The sequence below is a fragment of the Rhagoletis zephyria genome, unplaced genomic scaffold, assembly GCF_001687245.7.
Source record: "Rhagoletis zephyria isolate East Lansing unplaced genomic scaffold, Rhagoletis_zephyria_1.1 Rzeph_scaffold_02237, whole genome shotgun sequence".
Classification (NCBI taxonomy): domain Eukaryota; kingdom Metazoa; phylum Arthropoda; class Insecta; order Diptera; family Tephritidae; genus Rhagoletis; species Rhagoletis zephyria.
This window is the reverse complement of record NW_016159321.1, coordinates 48766-67521: the sequence shown is the minus strand read 5'-3', so window position 1 is coordinate 67521 and position 18756 is coordinate 48766. Positions and strand designations below refer to the sequence as shown.

General features: G+C 36.7%; 4 protein-coding genes across 8 annotated transcripts; 3 read left to right on the top strand and 1 right to left on the bottom strand.

Annotated features, from left to right (window-relative positions):
• Positions 1-269: 269 nt before the first annotated feature.
• mrn (general transcription factor IIH subunit 4 marionette) lies at positions 270-4579 on the top strand. 2 transcript variants are annotated; one of them, XM_017620715.1, is made up of 4 exons: positions 270-287; positions 910-1318; positions 1378-2081; positions 3796-4579. In XM_017620715.1, the coding sequence occupies exons 2-4, from the start codon at positions 1044-1046 to the stop codon at positions 4290-4292; spliced, it is 1476 nt and encodes a 491-aa protein (XP_017476204.1). In that variant the 5' UTR covers positions 270-287; positions 910-1043; the 3' UTR covers positions 4293-4579. The 2 variants fall into 2 exon arrangements, with proteins under 2 accessions (XP_017476204.1, XP_017476203.1); XM_017620714.1 differs by lacking the exon at positions 3796-4579 and having other exon boundaries at positions 1378-2719.
• Positions 4580-5313: 734 nt separating this feature from the next.
• Positions 5314-7879, bottom strand: Ufsp2 (UFM1 specific peptidase 2). Its single transcript, XM_017620713.1, has 4 exons — positions 7714-7879; positions 7220-7636; positions 6563-7159; positions 5314-6369 (listed from the first exon to the last, which is right to left on the bottom strand). Exons 1-4 carry the CDS (start codon positions 7750-7752, stop codon positions 5566-5568), a joined length of 1857 nt encoding a protein of 618 aa, XP_017476202.1. The 5' UTR covers positions 7753-7879; the 3' UTR covers positions 5314-5565.
• Positions 7880-9616: 1737 nt separating this feature from the next.
• On the top strand, positions 9617-11996 carry LOC108366339 (T-cell immunomodulatory protein). Its single transcript, XM_017620707.1, has 3 exons — positions 9617-10093; positions 10146-11144; positions 11205-11996. The coding sequence occupies exons 1-3, from the start codon at positions 9892-9894 to the stop codon at positions 11816-11818; spliced, it is 1815 nt and encodes a 604-aa protein (XP_017476196.1). The 5' UTR covers positions 9617-9891; the 3' UTR covers positions 11819-11996.
• Positions 11997-12070: 74 nt separating this feature from the next.
• On the top strand, positions 12071-16669 carry LOC108366340 (ubiquitin-conjugating enzyme E2 R2). 4 transcript variants are annotated; one of them, XM_017620710.1, is made up of 3 exons: positions 12071-12373; positions 12947-13566; positions 13659-16669. In XM_017620710.1, the coding sequence occupies exons 2-3, from the start codon at positions 13015-13017 to the stop codon at positions 13983-13985; spliced, it is 879 nt and encodes a 292-aa protein (XP_017476199.1). In that variant the 5' UTR covers positions 12071-12373; positions 12947-13014; the 3' UTR covers positions 13986-16669. The 4 variants fall into 4 exon arrangements, with proteins under 4 accessions (XP_017476199.1, XP_017476201.1, XP_017476198.1 ...); XM_017620712.1 differs by having other exon boundaries at positions 12944-13566; XM_017620709.1 differs by having other exon boundaries at positions 12071-12459; positions 12944-13566.
• Positions 16670-18756: the final 2087 nt, after the last annotated feature.

The following is an 18756-nucleotide window of genomic DNA, read 5'->3' as shown; positions in this document are numbered from 1 at the left end:
GTTTTTGCTTTGGCAGCATAAACTGTCAAAATTTTTCAATTTGATATCGGAAGCTGGTTTCTTTTCTTTTCTAGCAGATAATTGTCAGGAAGAAGAAGAATGAAAGAATTGAGAGATTTACGCTCACAGAGTGCGAATTAAAGAAATAGTAAAAAACGCAAAATTTACAACAGAAACAGAAGTAAACAGCTGATCGGTGTATTCGACTATTGAAAATATTAGGCGCGAATTTTGGTTTACTCATTTGGATTACAGCTGCCAGTCATAGCTATCGTTTCACTTTGAAGGTACGACCGCACTATGCGACGCGACACGAGATTACACAGTGCGGCAAAATTTTAATTGCATGGATTCCATGAACCAACGTCTACAGATCACCTAATCAGCCATCGTTATATTTGTAATCGATTTTCAGAAAAAAAGTTGTAGCGTTTTGGAACAAGTTACGTGATCTTGTATTTTTGGTTCAAGCATGGATTCTTATGGAGCATACCGTACTACGCAGCAGCGGAACTACGCGACGTGACGTTCGCGGCAAATTTGACCAACTAGGCGAAAATGCCACGTCGCGTTGTGTCGCGCAGTTCCGGTGCCGGATAATGCGGTGTACCCAGCGGGACGACTTAACAATTCACTTCATACAATATTTTTAATTCGACGGTATTGGATTTCGAATTATGAGTGAATATTCACATACATTTTATTCGAGAAGCACGTTTTATGTAAAGAAACATAAAATTTGATTAGAGTTTGTTAAGGAAAATAAAGTTTTGAAACAAATAAATTGAAAATTTTGCTGCGCAGTGCGGTATACCAAAAGCGTCGCGCAGTTCCGCGTAGTGCCGCGTCGCTTAGTGCGGTCGTAGCTTAAAAGAATTTCATTTGTTTTCTTTCATTGTGAATGGACAGAACGAAAAAGAAGCGGAAGATGTATTTTTGGTGATACTCTTGTTTTGTCCGGCTCTGCTGATAAAAAAGACGTTTATCTCGTAGTTCACGCCGGATTGTAACTTGACCAAAACTAAAAATAAATAATAATAAACATGGCCGATGCAAAACCTGGTCGGTCAGGTACCACTACATCCACATACGCGCTGATACCAAAGCCGGCCAATTTGCAGTGCATGGATCTACAGCAGTATCTACGTACTCGGACACAAGACACACTGGAAAAATTATACAACTACCCAACCATTTGTTTAGCCGTTTACCGAGAACTGCCTGAGATAGCTCGCCAATTTGTAATACGTATACTCTTCGTCGAACAACCAGTACCTCAAGCTGTGGTCGCATCATGGGGCTCTCAGCATTATGCAAAGTGAGTAAATATTCGCCTATTTCGTATCTTTCCATCTTTATTATCCTTTTATTATTCAGAGAACAAGCTGCGTCTACCGCTTGCCTGAGTGAGCTCAACGTTTGGCGTGTTACAGCTATTCCCGGTGGTCTATCAGCCTGGGAGCTTAGTCCAACATTTAAAAAGAATTTAAAAATTGCTTTGTTAGGTGGTGGCAAACCTTGGTCAATGTCCCATACGCTGGAAAAGGATTCGAAACCACGTGATATTGCTTTCCTCGACACATATGCAATGGCCCGTTGGCGTTGTGTACTGCATTACATGGTGGGTACTGGCAGTTCAAGCAAAGGCCAAGACAGTGAAGTTATCAGTCCAGACGCGGTACGTATACTACTTCATGCCAATCTCATGAAGCGTGACGAACGCGATGGTATTACAATTACACGTCAAGGCTTCCAGTTCCTTTTACTTGACACTCAATCGCAAGTGTGGCATTTCATGCTTCAGTACTTGGATACTTGCGAAGAACGTGGCCTTTCGCTGCCCGAGTGTCTTTCAATGCTTTTTCAGCTAAGCTTCTCCACACTAGGACGCGACTACAGCTCGGAGGGTATGAGCCCTAAAATGTTAACATTTCTGCAACATTTACGGGAATTCGGACTTGTATTTCAACGTAAACGGAAGGAGGGGCGGTTTTATCCGACACGTCTAGCGTTAAACGTAACAAATAAGCATGCAGCAGTACCAGCTGTAATAAGCGAGGAGGACAAGGTTCAGGAGAGTGGTTATATTGTGGTTGAAACCAATTACCGAGTTTACGCATACACCGACTCTCCGCTGCAAGTGGCAGTATTGGGTTTGTTCACCGAATTGTTATATCGTTTTCCAAACTTGGTTGTGGGTGTATTGACCCGCGATTCTGTACGACAAGCGCTACGCGGTGGTATTACGGCGGACCAAATTGTTAGCTACTTGGAACAGTATTCCCATCCGAACATGAAACTGACCGAATCAGCTATTAAATCAAAGTCTCCACTACCACCAACAGTTGTAGACCAAATTAAGTTGTGGGAACTGGAGCGTAATCGTTTCACCTACACCGAAGGTGTGGTTTACAATCAGTTCCTATCACAGGCTGATTTTGTGACGTTGCGTGATTATGCGCAATCCATAAATGTTCTGGTACACATGAATGAACGAACGCGCACGATGGTTGTCACTAAAAACGGGCATGATGACGTTAAACGATTTTGGAAACGATACTCCAAGAGCGGCGGATAGTTCCCCGTTTACGTGAAGGAGGCCGTTGTAGAATGGGTAATTTAAATTTGCATCTTACAATAGATTCAAAATGGCTCTCGCATTGTATGTATGTATATAATCTTTAATAAAAATACGTACATGGGTGCTTAATATTACAAATGNTGACACTCAATCGCAAGTGTGGCATTTCATGCTTCAGTACTTGGATACTTGCGAAGAACGTGGCCTTTCGCTGCCCGAGTGTCTTTCAATGCTTTTTCAGCTAAGCTTCTCCACACTAGGACGCGACTACAGCTCGGAGGGTATGAGCCCTAAAATGTTAACATTTCTGCAACATTTACGGGAATTCGGACTTGTATTTCAACGTAAACGGAAGGAGGGGCGGTTTTATCCGACACGTCTAGCGTTAAACGTAACAAATAAGCATGCAGCAGTACCAGCTGTAATAAGCGAGGAGGACAAGGTTCAGGAGAGTGGTTATATTGTGGTTGAAACAAATTACCGAGTTTACGCATACACCGACTCTCCGCTGCAAGTGGCAGTATTGGGTTTGTTCACCGAATTGTTATATCGTTTTCCAAACTTGGTTGTGGGTGTATTGACCCGCGATTCTGTACGACAAGCGCTACGCGGTGGTATTACGGCGGACCAAATTGTTAGCTACTTGGAACAGTATTCCCATCCGAACATGAAACTGACCGAATCAGCTATTAAATCAAAGTCTCCACTACCACCAACAGTTGTAGACCAAATTAAGTTGTGGGAACTGGAGCGTAATCGTTTCACCTACACCGAAGGTGTGGTTTACAATCAGTTCCTATCACAGGCTGATTTTGTGACGTTGCGTGATTATGCGCAATCCATAAATGTTCTGGTACACATGAATGAACGAACGCGCACGATGGTTGTCACTAAAAACGGGCATGATGACGTTAAACGATTTTGGAAACGATACTCCAAGAGCGGCGGATAGTTCCCCGTTTACGTGAAGGAGGCCGTTGTAGAATGGGTAATTTAAATTTGCATCTTACAATAGATTCAAAATGGCTCTCGCATNACGTTAAACGATTTTGGAAACGATACTCCAAGAGCGGCGGATAGTTCCCCATTTACGTGAGAGGCCGTTGTAGAATGGGTAATTTAAATTTGCATCTTACAATAGATTAAAAATGTCTCTCGCACNCATGCAGCAGTACCAGCTGTAATAAGCGAGGAGGACAAGGTTCAGGAGAGTGGTTATATTGTGGTTGAAACCAATTACCGAGTTTACGCATACACCGACTCTCCGCTGCAAGTGGCAGTATTGGGTTTGTTCACCGAATTGTTATATCGTTTTCCAAACTTGGTTGTGGGTGTATTGACCCGCGATTCTGTACGACAAGCGCTACGCGGTGGTATTACGGCGGACCAAATTGTTAGCTACTTGGAACAGTATTCCCATCCGAACATGAAACTGACCGAATCAGCTATTAAATCAAAGTCTCCACTACCACCAACAGTTGTAGACCAAATTAAGTTGTGGGAACTGGAGCGTAATCGTTTCACCTACACCGAAGGTGTGGTTTACAATCAGTTCCTATCACAGGCTGATTTTGTGACGTTGCGTGATTATGCGCAATCCATAAATGTTCTGGTACACATGAATGAACGAACGCGCACGATGGTTGTCACTAAAAACGGGCATGATGACGTTAAACGATTTTGGAAACGATACTCCAAGAGCGGCGGATAGTTCCCCGTTTACGTGAAGGAGGCCGTTGTAGAATGGGTAATTTAAATTTGCATCTTACAATAGATTCAAAATGGCTCTCGCATTGTATGTATGTATATAATCTTTAATAAAAATACGTACATGGGTGCTTAATATTACAAATGCTGCTCTCGCTGGCTTTTGTTTGGCTACTTTTTCTAAAAAAACAAAAAACATTTTGATACACATTATATCGCCAAATATATAATATGCTATTTTAACTACAACAATAAGTGGTTAACACCACACAAAAAATAAAAAATAAAGCCNTAATATTACAAATGCTGCTCTCGCTGGCTTTTGTTTGGCTACTTTTTCTAAAAAAACAAAAAAACATTTTGATACACATTATATCGCCAAATATATAATATGCTATTTTAACTACAACAATAAGTGGTTGACACCACACAGAAAAAATAAATTTAAAAATGGTAACAAACTAAATATTGAGACGGATCTTTACACGTATAAAATTAGTAAACTAAAACCAGGGTTTGAAATTGCTTGACTATTTTAAATGCATTTGCAATGTCTTAGCTATGACTATGAAAAATTAATCAGCGAAAGCAAACAGCAAAACCGAAAAAGATATATGAAATCATTTGCTTTTGATTGTCTGTGTTTATACATGGAAACTTTTGTCGACGCGATTTTTCATATTCCCTTTTGGTATTGCTCGTTTCCAATCGCCGTGTGTAAATGAGCACATCCTGATGTACCAAAAAGCAATCACAAAATACACAGGATTTTTACTTATATGCAATTGCTACCACCTTATATGGATGCGCCTTGAAGAGCACTAAATCGAAGTTTGTTTTTACTTAGACAGCCAGCTGAAACAACCAGTTTAGAAAATTTTGCTGTAGCAGTAGTTTTGTGTATTCTCATTTTTTCTTTTGATTTTTTTCTGCTGCGTTACTCTCATTAAGTAGATACATATCTTCATCAGTATATCAACGATGTACGCTTGCTTCTTCATGCATTAGTCACTTAGGGTCTTGTACGGCCATGTTAAGTCTTCAATGACTTTGGACTCCGTTTATATGGAAGTCGTTCATGACTTTTCGTTGATGGAATCTGCATGACTTTGTCAAATGAATTCATGTCCTTTTTTCACTTTTGCTGATTTACATTTAACTGTCGCAGCTAAGCCATTGCAAACGTATTGAAAATGACGAAGAGCTGCTTACTTCGGCAGCAATTCAAACCCTGACTAAAACACGTGAAAACGTTCGCAACTTCCCCACTGGCCTACCTAGAACATAATCGGTCGCTGAGGCATACAGAGATTATAGTAGCTCTTCTTGTCCCAAAAGTCACCGCCTTTCCAGCCACACCAACCTTTCGCCTGTATTGTTTGCAAATCATCGGCTCCCGTATAATGAGGATCCAATATTAAAAACTTAACCTTCCCGGTCTGCGAACAGTAATCTATTCCGATAATGGTGTGTGCCAACACACCGCCACCGATCATAATTGGCGTACCTTGTGTTTGGAAATGCATAGCCAAATCGGAAGCTAAGGTTGCTACATCGGCACCTGAAGTAACATGCTGTATTCGGGAATCGACATTAAGAAAACCCTGAAGGCACATGCTGACTTCTGTTGAACCTATCCATTGTGATGAACCAACGAAATTCGATGGCTTGTCGCCAATACGTACCAAGTATTGTTGAATCTCTCGATGTGTTGGCACTGGCTTTTCTGTGTATCCTTGCAGTAGAAACCATGAGCAAATCGTCTGCAATGATCGATATGCGCAACCCCATCCTTTATCCTGCATTTGCTCCTGTAGATAGTGATAGTAATAGTAATTGCCCTGTACGAGGTATTGCTTGCCATCGACAATGCCACTTGGACGCAAGCCCACGTGCGTGTTTACCAAAGGTATTACTCCCGTAAGGTCATTTCGGAAAATGCAGCGATTGGCACGACGAAAATACGGGCGTATTGCGGGTAAACCGAAGTGGCGGTGCAACTTTTTACGTTTCTCTTGTACACTCGCTTCATCATCAGATACGCCGTCCAAGTAGGAGCATGATAAAAAGTGACCAAATTCCTGAGAAATATTTCAAGTTTCAAGTATTAGTCAATTACATTTTGAAAATTATTAACCGACTTCAAAAAAAAAGTTTATCAATTCGACGGAATATTAGTTAATTAACGGTAATCTTTTATTTTAAATGAGAATTTAAGCCGGTTTTGTTGTTTGCTTAAAAAATACTTGTAATATATTAACTCACAGGTCATACCTTAGGAAAGAAGTGATAACCAGAGGGTCTAAGTAGCTCAGGTGATTCTGTGGATTCCTCCAACCGCTCAACCATGCTTTGCTCGAACAATCGTAGTGACCGACATATGCTCTCGATGAGTATGTCGTAGAGTCGACTAACTTTGGTGCTTTTGCATAGCATGGCCATTGCTTCCACTTCTAACGGCATGCATACCTTGCTTTCTTCACGTTTGACACACATAGCTACCGCCGGTGGTGGCCCTTCGTTGCTTCCCCCTGCTCCATCCACAGCAGTACGCTCACGTGTTTTACAACGCAGTACATTAATGCTAAGTACGTCGTAAGCACAACCCAGTGCTCCGAATACGCTTGCCAATGGTATACTCGTACTTTGCCCTTTCTTTTTGTTACCTTTTTCTACCACTTCATGCTTTTCATCGGCACTACTAATGGCTTTTCTAACTGCATTCACTAAATTACTTATTAGCGCATCATTTTTTAAGCCCTGACCTTGAGCACCAGAACTGGTCAGATAAATCTTAGTAGAGTCTATGCAAAACGCCAAGCTACCGCCTGAGAACATTTTACGCAACAAATGCATTTCTCGTCGCACCGCCTGTGAACAAGAAGTATTTAAGTTATATGTATGAAGAATTTATGTAATATGCGTATCTACCTCCACGGTTTGCTGTGTGTAAAAGTCTAGACTGCATTTCAGTCTCGTAAAGCAAAAATCACTATGCAATTCTTCTGCTTCCATCACTTCATAAGGCACCTCCTCCAATTTGCTGTGCATAAAAACATGCGCTCGCAGTCCCACAAGTGTACCTAATTCGCACTGTAATAATATTGGGTTGTCAGTAATATCGACGTCTTTCAAGATCTCAGTTAAGTGCGCCTCTGCATCAGTGCAATCCCCAAATTTCACCAACCCACACAAATCCAATTCTGCTGGAAACTTAAACTGAATTTGTTCATAATTTAGGTGTCCAATGGTTGATTCCACATTGAAACCCATAAGTAGCAACGTGCCTTCGCCATAAAGAACACCAAAAAGGCAACCACTACACTGCTGCTTAATCCGCTCCAGACGCTGTGGGAATTATTGAAAGAAGACTTTAATTGCTTCATTGGGTTAATTTGGCTTCCCAGCCAACCTTAACTATTTACCTTCAATAAAAATGCTGATATTTTAAGTTTAGGCAGCATTTTAAATGTTTATTAGCACTTTCCCCGAAAAAATTAACAAATTACAAAGTAAAAAATGGTATGTGTTGGCAAATTTGGGCCGTAAATTGTTGGGCAGTAAAAAGAATGAAAAGAAAAGAAAAGAAATGAGAAGGAATCCAAGGCGCATCAATTACAGGTGATAGCCAGTGTAACCACAAAGCTTTTTAATTTTTTACCAAAGCTCTACAAAAAAATTACCAAACTCAGAAAAAATTACCAAATTTTTATGAGCATAAAATTCCAAACAAATACAGCACGTCTGGGATTGTGGCCAGCTTAGATCTATAACAATTCGTAAATATTTTTAAAACATGAAACAAAAAAATCGCTCAGAGATTATGTACAAACATTTAAAAGGTGTTTAACATACAGTTTTTTACCTAGAGTATTTTACATAGCTTAAAACCAAAACATGAAACCAGAAAATGTATCGTTAAACAATAGATACAATTTACTTTTACAATTTTATAAATGGCTCACATTCGTATTTAATCGCAAAATTGTAATTAGTCCTGTGAAGTAACAATTTTCCAAAACCATGATTTGTGGGAATGTGGGGACAGTGATCGAGCCGCCATATTGGGAATTACTTAAATTGCTACATTGCGAACTCATATTAAAAGTTCTGAGTTGTCAAAGCAAATTGTTACATTAAAGAGCCCTTACAATGTTTGCCTCTCTTAAGGTGTAGACACATACATATCTAAGTACATAAGCAAATTTTTTTGTTTTGTGCAATTGTAAGAAGGTTCAAAGTTATAAATTTTTATAAGTAATAAGTTAGTACTAAACTTAAAAGGAAAGACTTGCGTTGAAAAAAATTACCAAACTGAAAATTAAATTACCAAAATACCAAACTCGTTCTAAAAAGAAAAAAATTGCCAGTTTTGGTAAAAAATTAGCAAAGCGGCAACGCTGGTGATAGCCATAGAAGCCATGCTTCTTCTTATGAGCACGCTTGTGCCAAATTATCGCCTGTTTTGCTTTGTTGAAATATCCGCATATATTTACACACATACGTAAATATATACCCTACAAACAAATGCTCCCAAATCTTTAAGAGTATCGCAAATATGTTGCGATTCTTTTAGGAATCCTTAAAGAAAAACAAATGAAGCGGTTGACAAGAAATGGTAAAGAAATTTCTGTACATCTTAAAGAAAATTCTTAAAAAAATTGGGAAACCTTTCAGTATTCTATGAAATCCTGGTATGCAGGGTACACATATACCTACGAATATGAATAGATAAAGATGTTGATGACACAAGGAGTTCATACCAACGGTAAATATTGTTTTTGTACGATTGCTACAACCTGTAGTTATTGAATCATGGAAGGAATTAGAAATGTTCGATATTTTAGAAAGTATCGATATCATGAAACGATTTATGCAAATTTGCGATACTCTTAAAGATTTCGGGAGCATTTGTTTGTAGGGTATATATTTACGTATATGTGTAAATATATGCGGATAATTACACTGTAGTTGCGTTCCAGATGCTTCCCGATATTCACAAAATTCACGAAGTGCAGGAACAGCTGTTTTCTCCATTAATAAACCTTATGGGAGGTGGTCACCTGGAACGACTTCCTGTAAAAACCTGCAAATCGTGAAGCATCTGGAACGCAACTTGTAATTGATGCGCCTTGCATTATACCCTATCATGCGATGGAGCTTCATATCTGACACAAATTTATAATATTTTTACATCAATATGAATACCTTTAAATTGTTTTTCGTTAATCATGAAAGTGTTCATCAATTGCAACATAATTATAAGAAATTCTTGAACATTGGTGAAAATAATTAGTTTTTGTAAGACTTTTGGAAAGCAACTCTGTATATTTTAACAGCTGAAAGCGCTATGCTTTGTCTTGTTTTTCTGACTCACGATTTGCAGGATTTCTTCTAATTAACATTTAAGTGAAATTTGCAGTTCAATAAACAAAACAAGAATTTACTTATTATATTAAGAAATACATATACTGATAAGAAGTGCCAGTTTATCCAATTGGGTTTTCCGCAGGCGTTGGGAATACGCATCGATTTTAATATAAAATGCTTCTGCTGCTATTGAATTGATCTAATCGTGTACAAAAGACAAAATATCAATAATAATGCAGTATTACGTGGAAAAGACTGCAAAGGTGACAATATTGTTCACACTGATTGTATTGGGTAGGAGCAGTGACATCACGCAGCAGGTGTTCGGCGATGTAAAGGAGGGCATCGTAGCTGCCTTTGGAGACTTCAATTCCGATGAATTGACCGATGTTTTTATAATAAGGGATCAAATGAGTACATTAGAGATATTATACGGTAGTATACTAATAGTACAACTGAAAATTAGAAATAATATATTTATTTTCAGGTGCTTACACCGAGCCACTTCTACGACATGGACCTTATTGTAGTTATGAGGATCATGAAATAACTAGTGTAGTGCCTGGCGATTTTGATGGCGATGCTTTGATGGATGTTCTTGTAACATTGCGTCCAAAACGAGGTGCAGAGGAAAATATTTACAATGTGCATGTAAATTGGGGCGGCCCAGATGGTATTAATTGCTCAGGTGTCAAAAATCCCATTTTCCGAACCAAGGGCGAACCTCTAGCACTCGACTTCAATCGTGATATGATTATAGATCTCTTTGGCCTAGATGAGGATGGCGATCGCACATTTTGGATATTTAAGCCTTTGCGCCAGTCGCCAGAAAAACGCAAGCAAGCTCCACCAGGTGGATCAGGCGCTTCGGTTAATTCTATTCGCATTCCCAATGCAAATGCCTATTTGGACTTCAATGCCGACTTTACTGCTGACCTTATTGTGCAAACGAATAAAAATTATGAGGTTTGGTATGGCCGCACTGAAGAAAAAGAAGATTTCAGTTACAATCACAGCATTGATTTATCAGTCATTGGTTCACCCGACTTTACCATAGGGCAAGCTGTATTCGCAGATTTTGAGTTAGAAGGAGTTGAGAACATTATATTGCCTGTGTGCTTTCGTAAAGATTGTTCTAATTCGACAATTCTAGTATATGATGGAAAAAATTTTCGTGATATACATGTAAACTTTAAGGATCCACAAGGTGTATTGTGGGGTTTTGTGCACCCAATTGAAACAGACGTCTACCTGAAGACAATCACAGCACGCAGCGGAGATTTCAACATGGATGGTTATCCGGATTTAATTTTAACGTTGCAAACAGTAAGCGGATCAAAGCATATGCAAACTTTTCTCTTGGAAAATGTGCCTTGCAAGATGTGCAACAAGCCACTGAAGCGCACTTTTGAAGTGAAATGGAATGGACTAAGTCCAATGGGAAATGAAACTGTTGCTGGCGCATTCTACGACTTTTATCAAGATGGTTTGTACATCTTATATCACGAATAAATTTTAAAATTTGCTTATATTATTTTCCTAAAAGGTGTTCTAGATGTCATACTTATTGAAAAAACTAAGCAAGGGAAATATCGGCCACTAGCGTTTCGCAACACTCTTGACTACGATGCGAACTTTGTTAAAGTTATCGTTCTTACAGGTCTTATAAATAGCAAAAACCCGACACAAACTACACCGCTGGGTAGAAAGCGCCGCACTTATGGAACCAACTTACCCGGCCCACGTATTACTTACTCAACCACTACACAGGAGGGTGATCAACAAGAAGGATCAAGCGTACAACTTCCACAATCTGCATATTTTGCGCTGCAGCTGCCTTGCACCATTTTCGGTCTTGGACGTACGCCAAATTTCGTAGACTCTCTTACAGTTGGTTTGGGTAGCAAATCGCGCACTTGGACCCAAGTTATACCCAACTCACAGATGAATGTTGTACCAGAACCAGTGAGTGAGCCACAACACTGGAAGGCACAGCTTTTTGTTACACCCAGTAAATTGATTCTAATGAGCGTTGTGGCGTTGGGCGGCACGTGCCTGGTCATAGTGCTCATCATACTTGTTCTCTACATCAAGGAAAAGCGCGAAGATAAGCAGGAGAAATTGCAGGAGGCACATCGATTCCATTTTGATGCTATGTAATCGAATCGGCTGCATTTGCTTGTTTCGCTGTTCTGTTAATATTTTATTTCTGAAACTGAATTTTTTACCTGATTAGCAAACCCCTTGTATTCTTATAATTTTCTTTTTTCGAAATGCATTCGTTGAAAAAGTGTAAATTTAATTTATAAATCAACATAATAAATAATCACGCCATAAAATAATTGTTTAAAAACGAAATTGGTGCAGGAGAAAATATTTTTTCCTTGTAATAAGTTCTATGCCTTGAAAGCTCAAATACCAATGTGAATATTTAATATAGTCTACTACCAATGGCAAATGAGCCTGTTTAAAAATTCCTAGTACACTACTTCCGTTGGGTATAAACACGATTGTACCCAAATTCGTTTTGGAAAGGTATAAAAGACAAAACGATAACTCTTTTGTGGCAGTAATGCCAAATCGAAGCAATTTTTCTGTAACCTGGCAGCACCGCCCCATCCATGGCAGAATTTGTCACAGTTCAGAAAAGTGAAATCGGCGAAAAATCATTGTTGCAAACAGGGAAAAACGGGAAAATTTACAGCTAAATAGACGGTTTTCATAAAACACAACACCAGCAAAATCTTCAATACCCACTTTATTATCAATTGCAGTCTGATAGTATTGAAAATATACGAAAAGTACGTAAAAGATCGAAAGTAAAACTCAATTTTGTTGCAAGCAAAACGAGTGAAAAGAAAAATAATTCTTCCAGATTGCAAGCTGTGTGCATGTGTGTGGCATTGATTGTTTTGTTGTTGTTTAAAGCTGCTTTTTTCGCTATTGCCGTTACTGGAGCCAGAAGTTAAACGACTTTTTTTAGTCGTCTGAGTATAAACTTATAAATATTTTTGTCATCATCTTTTTAACCAGCAATCGTACGAGATCCAAATTTTGTTCTCGCTACTCGATTGCTATGCGATAAGTCCCAGTGACGATGCATGCTCACCTTGGCGTATACCCAGTGACGGCTAATAGCGATAGGTCCGCGGGGAGCAATGACCCTCAACTGCATTTATAAATACTTATGTATACATATGTACTTAATCGAACTTTTTTATAATCTTAACACTCAAAACCTGAAACAATTATTCATGTTATTCTTTAACTTTTGTTTTGTAATAGCAGATAAACAGACTTTGATTTCGGGATTCAACATTAAAAACTGAACAAGCGAAATTTTTCAACTGCCCTTAATGTCCGCAAATACAGCATCCACATCGAATCCAACGGGTTCGTCTAACACCACCACAACGACTACTTCTCATGGCTTATCTGCTGCTAGCACTAGTACACCCAGCAGACCGGCAGTCCGTGCACTCGCTCTGGAATACAAGTCATTGCAAGAAGAACCTGTCGAAGGCTTTCGTGTAAAGTTGCTGAACGAAGATAATCTGTTTGAATGGGAGGTGGCAATATTTGGACCGCCAGAAACGCTCTATCAGGGCGGATACTTCAAGGCACACATGAAATTTCCACCAGATTATCCATATTCACCGCCATCTATACGCTTCCTGACTAAAGTTTGGCATCCAAATGTTTATGAAAATGGTGACCTATGCATTTCCATATTACATCCACCGGTCGATGACCCACAAAGCGGTGAATTACCTTGTGAAAGGTGGAATCCAACGCAAAACGTACGTACCATACTACTGTCAGTTATATCGTTGCTGAATGAACCGAACACATACTCTCCAGCCAATGTTGACGCATCGGTTATGTATCGGAGGTGGCGCGAATCACAGGTAAATTATGTTTATTACAATAAAAAAAATACTTTAGCTGCATGTTAGTATTGATCTGTTCATGTATGTATGTATCGTAATTAATTTTTAAGGGAAAGGATAATGAATATCCAAGCATAATAAGAAAGCAAGCGCAAGCTGCAAATGCCGATGCTATAAGAGAAGGTATTGTTGTGCCGATGACCCTCGAGGACTATTGCCTCAAGCCGACCCGTAAAGCGTCTACAGAACCAACGCTAGACACAAATTTCTTTGACGATGATTTCGATCTAGAAACTGAAGATGATTTGCCTACTGACGAAGATGATGAGGATGATGATGATTATGACCTCGACGAAGACAACACAAATTCGAAACGTAAAGACAACGGCACGGCGGATGAGTCGGCTGATGACAGCGGCAAAGGTGAGACATCGTAATTTGAAACATAGCAATGAAGAATGGTTTTGGCTGCAGATTGTAACGTCATGAGGTGTAAGACGACGCTAGCAGTTTGAAGGTAGGAAAGGCGAATGGATGAAATTAATTAATATTTTGTAAATGGCTAAACATAAACATGAAAAAAGTCGTAAAAATATTTTAAAGCAGCGCAAATGTGGCAACAAAATTCAGGAATAATTAGCACATATTTAGTGTAAAATATGATTAAAAAACAGAAAACAGAAACTTTAAAAAATTCAAAAGCAAAAGAGTCAACTTTTCATAAAAGCAATACTGCAAAATTACCGTAAATACTTTTTGTAAATGAAATCAGAAATAAACAGATATGCAAACATATACATTTAAATGGATGAGTGCAGAATAGATGTAACCGATATTGTTTAGCAACAATTAGCAAATAAGGGGTTTTCTAAGAAAGTAACAATAAAAACAGTAAACGGAAATAAAAAAGCAAAAACTTGTAAAGAGTAACAACAAAGATTAAAGCCAAATAAAAAATTCACATAACAAACAGCAAAAAATGCCATATTCTTAGCGCAACTAACAATATAATCTTGAAAGTTGCCAACATGCGTCCTACTCTATTGGGTAAGCACGATTATGAACATAAAACTTGTTTGTTTCTGTTTATAAAATGAGACAATGCCTTTTTTTCAAAAATTAGTTTATCTTATATATATTGCTGCTTTCTACACACCACCTAGTGACACTACTGTGCACCGCGGCACGCATTCACTTATCGCAATTTAAATCATATAGAACTATCTGAACAACACACATACATATGTCATCTAAGGCTTAGAATCTAAGCGACCACACACTAACACACATAGGTAAACAATATATTTTATTTATTTTTCTTGAGACATCATAAAATACTTTTAACTATGAAACTTTTACTTTCAATAAAATGCACCCAGTGTGTATTGAATTATGCAATTCAGTTTTTAAAACTTTGAAAATTATTTTGTATATTATTGCTTTTATGTATCTACACATGTATGTAATTATATATTTAGTTTAATTTCGGCACAGAAATACATAATTAATAAATAAATATTTAGGGCTTCTCATTTGCTTGTGCTTGGCCGAGATTTTCCTCCGATTTGTGATGTGCGCCATGATGTTGCCACAGAAAGGGGGAGGGGGATGTAGTTTTATGCCGCCTCCGAACAGTAAATATTTTTTTTTTTTCGTGGAATGCCGAGGGGCGAACGCTCTTCGCAAAAAACTTTCTATTTGGTAGTGTGCATCTCTAACCGCTCGACTACGACGACCGCAATACATACTTTGTATTAAAGCCTGCTAATTTATGCATACATAAACATATATTTCTTTTTGTTTTTTTTTTACTCTACACATATTCACATTATTTTACTTTTTGCCAGAGCTATATTTTTATACTCATATACTACATCCATATGTAATAGTTTTTAATATAAGACTTCGATTTTCTGCATTACGTCAAAGAAAAAGTAGAGTTCTGATCTTAGCGTACCAACGAACTATTTATTAACTAATTGGTTTCGTCTGTGTATGTATGCGTGTAAGTTTACTTTGTACATGTACTATATGTAGATATGTTTATCTCTAATTAATAATATACATGTATGTACACATTTTGCACTAAAGATATTGAAACCTCCATATCAACATTGGCAAATATTATGCAGCCGGAAGATTCTTTCTTAAAAAATGTAAAATGGCTCAAATGTATCGATAAAGCATCGTAAAAGGAACAAGTAATTTTTAAGCAAAAAACAAAACCGACTTCAATTCTCATATACAAATTTAAGAGTACCGTTAATTTCTTCATGATCCAATGATCGGCTTTCTTTTAAAAAATTATAGAAATCGGTTAACGTGGTTCAAAATTATGCAGTAACATACATAAAAAAAAAATATTCCGACGAATTCCCTACATACAAGATACATTCAGTGAAGCATACAAATTACTATTTCGGTATTTTAAAGCTGATATACAAATAAAAAATTGACGCAATTAAGAGGTTTAAATAATTTTACTATTAAATCTAACTTACATACATACATACCTAGTTACAACAAAAACAATACAAGTTAAAGACACAAAAATATATGGTTGCGTTGAATGGTAAATTCAAGCCAGTCTTAATGCATGTACTCAAATCTCAAAACCTTATCAATTATGTAAAAAATTACACAACTATAGCGAACGACTAAGAACCTTTAATTCATAGAAGTTGAGGCATAACGGCCACGCTTGGGAGTATAAATACTGTTGTGAAGGAAAATATGTCATAGACAGAAGAAATACATAGTACATAAATAAAATGAGTTGCTATAAACTAAAAGATAAAAATATTGTAATATTATAAACTAAAATGCGATGCAAATTTACGCCAATATGTATTGACATCTTTCTCAATCCATATATGACCTTTTATAATAACTTTTCATTAGAATTCCTATCCATATAAATAAAAACTAAAAAAAAAAACAAAAGCAAGAACCTAATATGAAGTTGTAACGCAAATTTGTAATATTAAAAAGATGTAGATGAGGACAGTTGCAGATAAAATAAAATACGGATGAACATAAGTATACTATAAGAAATACATACTTATGTACGCTCTAAAAAAATATATATATATTAAAATAAATCGTAAAATTATATAAGAAACCGCTTGCACAATGTTCTTTTACTTATTTTTGATTATGACCGTTCTAAAAGCCAGCATAGCTATGGAAGATGCGTTTTCTGTAATTCATATGAAAATATGTGGTAATATTTATATTTATTTTATAAATTGCATTAAAAAATGGAGCAATCAGCTTACTTAGCGACAGGGTTGCCACTTAAGTAAATTATTACCAAAATTGATAGAAAAAAAAAATATTTTGGTAAAAAAGTAAATTTTTATTCACTTTGGTAGATTTTTGTTTAAGTACTTGCTTTGAAAAAGAAATAAAACTTTTGTAGTCTATTTTAATGCATCAATTTCCGAACGCTTAAATGCACACTTTTTGTATACAGATTTTATTTTACAGGAGAAGCAAAAAAAAGTTTAAAAAGTTACTATTTTAATACATCCAACCAAAATCTGAAAAACGCTGTTTCGAAAAAAGTGTTGGTTAGGGAATTTGTGAATTAAGGTAACGATATGTATGAGCGAACGTATCGTGCTCCATTCAAAACTCATTTTACTAAAATCCTGCGCTTATGATTGCCTAACTATTTTAAATGATTCTTTAAATAATAAGAAAAAACGAATGGACAGGTATGTAGCTACACACTACGATTGTTTGCAAAAAAAACAAAAAATCAACGCCAGTTTTTATAAATGGCAATTGCTAAATGAAAAAAATCACAAAAAATCAGCGGCAAAAAATTGTTTAAAAATCAACAGGATTTTTGTTTTTAAATTCCATGGGTTTTAAAAATGCATACCCAAAATTGTCCTAAAAACTCAGAATAAAAAGTTTGGAATTTAGACGTAAATTTTTGGCGTTTTTCTAAATGTAGACCGCTTCAATGATTGATTTTTATACAAAAAAAAAAAAATTACTTGAAAAACATTGACCATTTTAGCTGCATTTTATGGCAAAAAATTTAAAATGAGAACGCGATTTTAAAATGGTAAAATAAGGTCCTTAAGTTTTGTTTTGTTGTTGAAGTGGTAAACGCAATAGCACCCAGGTTCGGTCCTCAATCCTAGCAATTCCAAACAATATTTTTTTTTTAATTTTATTATTTTTTATTTTTTTAAGCATTATTTTAATTTATTTTATTAAATTTTATTCTACTATCTCCTTTTGTTTATGGTATTTCACATTATTACTTCAAGTTAATACATTTTTTTGGAGTTCAACTTTAATTTAAAAAATAATATAATATTTAAAAGAACAAAAAAAGATATAAAAAAAAAATGTTTCCTGGCAGTGGAATTCGAACCTACGACTTCCCGGAATGCTAAATCCTCAATCCTGCAGCGGACACAGGATGAACTAATTAGGGTACTCATATTTCTTTATATTGCCGATAGCTCTGTTCTCTCTCATCTTAACAAAAAGCTGTTTCTATGATTGACACTACTTAAAAATCTATTCTAAACTTAAAACTTTATTTTAACAAGAATAAGTTTTAACGTATGACTATGACTATGGGCCCATGTCTTAAGTTAATTAAAAAGTCCATAATAAAAACCTTTCTTTTTATTGAAATAACTAAAAAATAGAACAAAGCTGTAGTTTTTATTAAAATAACTAAAAAAAGATATTGGTATACCAAAATATCTATAGATATTTTCCAGATTTGTAAGAGTTTTTTCAAGTGGATGGTAATTATTTTTCAGCAGTGGCAACCCTGCTTAGCGATATACCTTAGTCTGTTCGGTAATATTTACAGTGCTAATTATCCAACAGCTAATTGCGAGGAACCAATAATTTTTTCTCAATTAGAAAAACATCCAAAAATGTATGCGAACGAAAAATTTGTAAAACTTGCAAGATTTAGGAACATCTTATCAGCATTTTAATAACATTCAGAAGAGATAGAGATAGGAGGAGGTATGCACTGCAACCAAGAGATATTTTGTGATCTCTTTCTTCTTACAACATCTTGCTTAGTCCTAGTTCCCATAGGAAGTTCAAGTGAACTCCGTTTTATTTTAATAACATTCAAAAACATGAGACTGAAAATATAATAACGGAATACGAAATAAATAGTTACGATCTCGTACGTGTCCAAACCTACTCTCTCACTCTCAG